We start from the raw sequence: 3,373 nt of genomic DNA, 5'->3' as shown, positions 1-3,373 counted from the left end.
TATCATTTTAATTTAATATAAATATATATATATATCTATAATAACATATTATGGAGTTTTTCTATTTGGTTTAGCCAGATTATTTTCTTATTTTATATCTCATGATATTTTCTAAGTTGTAATATAAAATTTAGGGTTAAATATGTTTTTAGTCCCTAAACTATTGGCCGTTTCTGGTTTTCGTCCCTCTTTCAAAGTAAGGTACGATTTGGTCCTCAATCTTTTCGAAACTTTGGTTTTAGTCCTCGAAAACTAACACCGTTAAATATGTGCTGATGTGTCTAACGTCTCTGTCCACGTGTTCTAACGTCTGTGTCTACGTGTTCTAACGTCTCTGTCCAGGTGTTGTTACAGCTGAAATGCAAAGTTAATCCAACATTGGTAAAGTTTGGTTTATTACTTTCACTGCAAAGTGTTGTGTGAAGGATTTGAGTAAAGACGAAGTCAAGGTTCAAGCTTGGATATCACCTTCTTGGCCATTGGTGGAGTTGGGCACGTAAGTTCATATTCGTCTCTGTTTTGGTTTAAATTGATGGATGGATTTGGGGATATAGGGTTTTGTTGAAGGGTTTTGGTTTCGAACTTCATTTTCTTTGTTAATCACTTTTGAAGGGAAATGAAAGGTGATAGAGGAGGTTGCACACCAAGGAGCACAGGTTCTGGAATGTCCCAAACATGTGGATCCTCTCACTTAGCTTCAAAAAACTGTGGTTGTGGGGAAAGATTGTTGTTGTTGAAGGCAACTACATTGAAGAACAAAGGGAGACTATTTTATAGATGTAGAAATTGGGCAGTAAGTGAGAATAAAAGCTTTATTTATTGTGTTGAATATTGTATTGGTGATTTGTTATTTTCATTTGCAGAGTAATTCAAGCTGTAACTTCTTTGAATGGGTTGATGAAGGAGATTTCGAAATGGAAGGAAGCTTACAAAGGAAGAGTGAAGAAGTTGAAGTGTGTATTGAAAATGTGGTGTTGGATCTAAGGAAGAAGAAGGACAAGTTGAAGAAGAAATTAGAGGAAGAGAGAAAAAATTTCAAAATGATGTTGGTGTTTTTTGTATTGTCATGGGCATTAACAGCCATGTTTTGTATTCTGTTTGTGTTGAAGGTAAATTGTAATTAGATAGGTTGTGTTGTGGATGTACAAGCAAGTTTTAAATTGAATAAAATGTGGAAGTTCAGTTCAATTGTGCCTTGATGGTTGTGTTATGTGCATTTGTGTTATATAGTTTGCAAATATTAGCAGCTTTGACTACCAATTCTGCAACTTATCAGAAAAAGTGCTAAAAATTTGGGGGTTTAAATGTGAATTTTGCATAAACGAGTTTGGAATGTTAATGTGATGATTTTAGCAACTTTGTTTTACCAAATTTGACATGTAGTAACTGCCAGCAGAGGCTAAAAGCTTGGAGATGAAAAAATCACTGTATGAGTTGCTCTTTAGCACCAAAAGTGCTGGTTTAGAATGGGAAATGCGCAGAGGGACTAAAACCACAAACTGCCACCAAATTGTAGCTTGTCCCAGCAGAGGGACTAAAACCACTAAAAGCAATTACAGCATAAAAAAAAGCAAACCAAAGCAGACAGCAGAGGGACTAATAGCAGACAGCAGCTTAACCAGTTACAGCATAAGTAAAACCAAAGCAAAGTGGTCCATATTGATTAATAAACAAGTCGTTCAAATAGTGGTCCCAACATACTTTAAAGGGTTACAGTCACTACAAGACAAAAAAGTGGTCCACTACAGCCACTACTTTAAATACAACTTCCTTGAGACCCTACAGCCACTACAAATTGTTTGAAATTACATCCTTGAATTACAACTTCCTTGAGACCCTACAATTTGTGCAGCCAATCTTGAGGATGCTCTTCTTGCCCCTTGACGCATAGTTGCAGATCCTCCAGCTTGTGATGTAGAAGCAGCCCCAACCCCTGCATCTCTGGCTGATCTCCTTCCAACTTGTGGTGCAGATGCAGATGCCCCCTTTCCAGCAATTGATGCAGCCCTTCCAGCTTGTGATGCAGATGCCCCCCTTCCAGCTTCTGATGCAGATGCAGATGCAGCCCTTCCACCTTCTGATGCAGATGCAGATGCAGATGCAGCCCTTCTTGATGCAGATCCAGGTGTTGATGTAGAAGCCCCCCTTTTGTCCTATGAAAGGAGTAAGATAGTTAGATAGTTAGATAACAAAAGTAATAAATCAACTTGTAAATAACATTACCAAGAAGATTTACCTTGCTTTTCTGGCTCTTTTTACATGTCCTTACATTGTGTCCATATGCATTGCAAGTGCTACATCTCATAGCAGTATTGGTCTTTGACAATTTTCCATGGCTGACATATTCATCAGCTTCTCGTCTTCTTAATTTTTTTGGCCTCCCAGGAGGTGTTTTGTAAATGGGAGGTAGTAGTTTTGGAGAGTCAGATGTAGGCCAAAGTTGTTGTCCATTGATAGGACTTATAATTGGTGCATAACAAGTTCTATAGGCATCTTTCTTATAGTAAGGATGAACATAATTTTCTGGGTTTTCTGATTTGTAATGAATGGCAGCAACCGCATGTCTACATGGTATTCCTACCAAATCCCACAAGTAACAAGTACATGTGTGATTACTTAAATCAACAACAAATTTGTCCATGGTAAAGCCATGAGTTACTTCAAACTGTGAACCCCCTGCCCATACCGGAAGCCAATTCCCACTCTTTTCAACCTCCATATCCAATCTTTTCCTCGGTTTAGGCATAACATCACCAGGATATGAGTCAACTTTTTCTCTAAGACTTGCAAACCTACTCATTATGTATGATCTAATCCATTCCATCATTGAAATTATTGGTTTGTCCCTTGCCATTAAAATAGTACTATTAAATGATTCTGACAAGTTATTGATCAACACATCACACCTAGGATAAGCACTAAAAGCATGCTTACACCAACTTTTAGTTGGTATACCCATTAACCAATTAAAGGCATCAACATTCAGATTTTTTAACTCACCCATTTTTTTCTCCCATTCCTTATAGTATGTTGCCTTCGCAGCCCCCATCATGAGGTCTCTAATGAGCAAACCTCCCCCAAATTTTTTCTTGTAATTGTTGTATAAATGGCGTAAACATAGCCTGTGTTCCACTCCATTCAAGATATCATCAAAAACTGACATTAATCCCTGCAACCATAATACACCAATAAGTATTACATAATCAAAATAAATTTCTAACTAAACTACATATTTTAATGTACCTTTTGCTGATCCGAAATAAAGATCCACCTTTGACAATCTATGCCTCCAATATCATCAAGCAGCTGTGTCAAAAACCACATCCATGTGTCTTTGCATTCTGTTTCTACCACAGCAAAAGCTAGTGGGAAA

At 37.4% G+C, this 3,373-nt stretch overlaps 1 protein-coding gene across 1 annotated transcript; it reads right to left on the bottom strand.

Annotated features, from left to right (window-relative positions):
* Positions 1-1,729: 1,729 nt before the first annotated feature.
* LOC128194960 (uncharacterized) lies at positions 1,730-3,153 on the bottom strand. The gene is made up of 2 exons (XM_052871577.1): positions 2,237-3,153; positions 1,730-2,153 (listed from the first exon to the last, which is right to left on the bottom strand). The coding sequence occupies exons 1-2, from the start codon at positions 3,050-3,052 to the stop codon at positions 1,806-1,808; spliced, it is 1,164 nt and encodes a 387-aa protein (XP_052727537.1). The 5' UTR covers positions 3,053-3,153; the 3' UTR covers positions 1,730-1,805.
* Between the last annotated feature and the right edge of the window lie 220 nt (positions 3,154-3,373).

This window comes from Vigna angularis, chromosome 1 (assembly GCF_016808095.1).
Source record: "Vigna angularis cultivar LongXiaoDou No.4 chromosome 1, ASM1680809v1, whole genome shotgun sequence".
Lineage (NCBI taxonomy): Eukaryota > Viridiplantae > Streptophyta > Magnoliopsida > Fabales > Fabaceae > Vigna > Vigna angularis.
The sequence above is the reverse complement of the archived record's forward strand: the minus strand, read 5'-3'. Positions and strand labels throughout refer to the sequence as shown.

Excerpts from the sequence above, each read along its gene's own strand:
- LOC128194960 (XM_052871577.1), bottom strand. The coding sequence starts at position 3,052 with ATGATGGGGGCTGCGAAGGCAACATACTATAAGGAATGGGAGAAAAAA. Across the intron at positions 2,154-2,236 it reads AAAAGAGCCAGAAAAGCAAG|GACAAAAGGGGGGCTTCTAC; the intron begins GTAAATCTTCTT and ends CTCCTTTCATAG.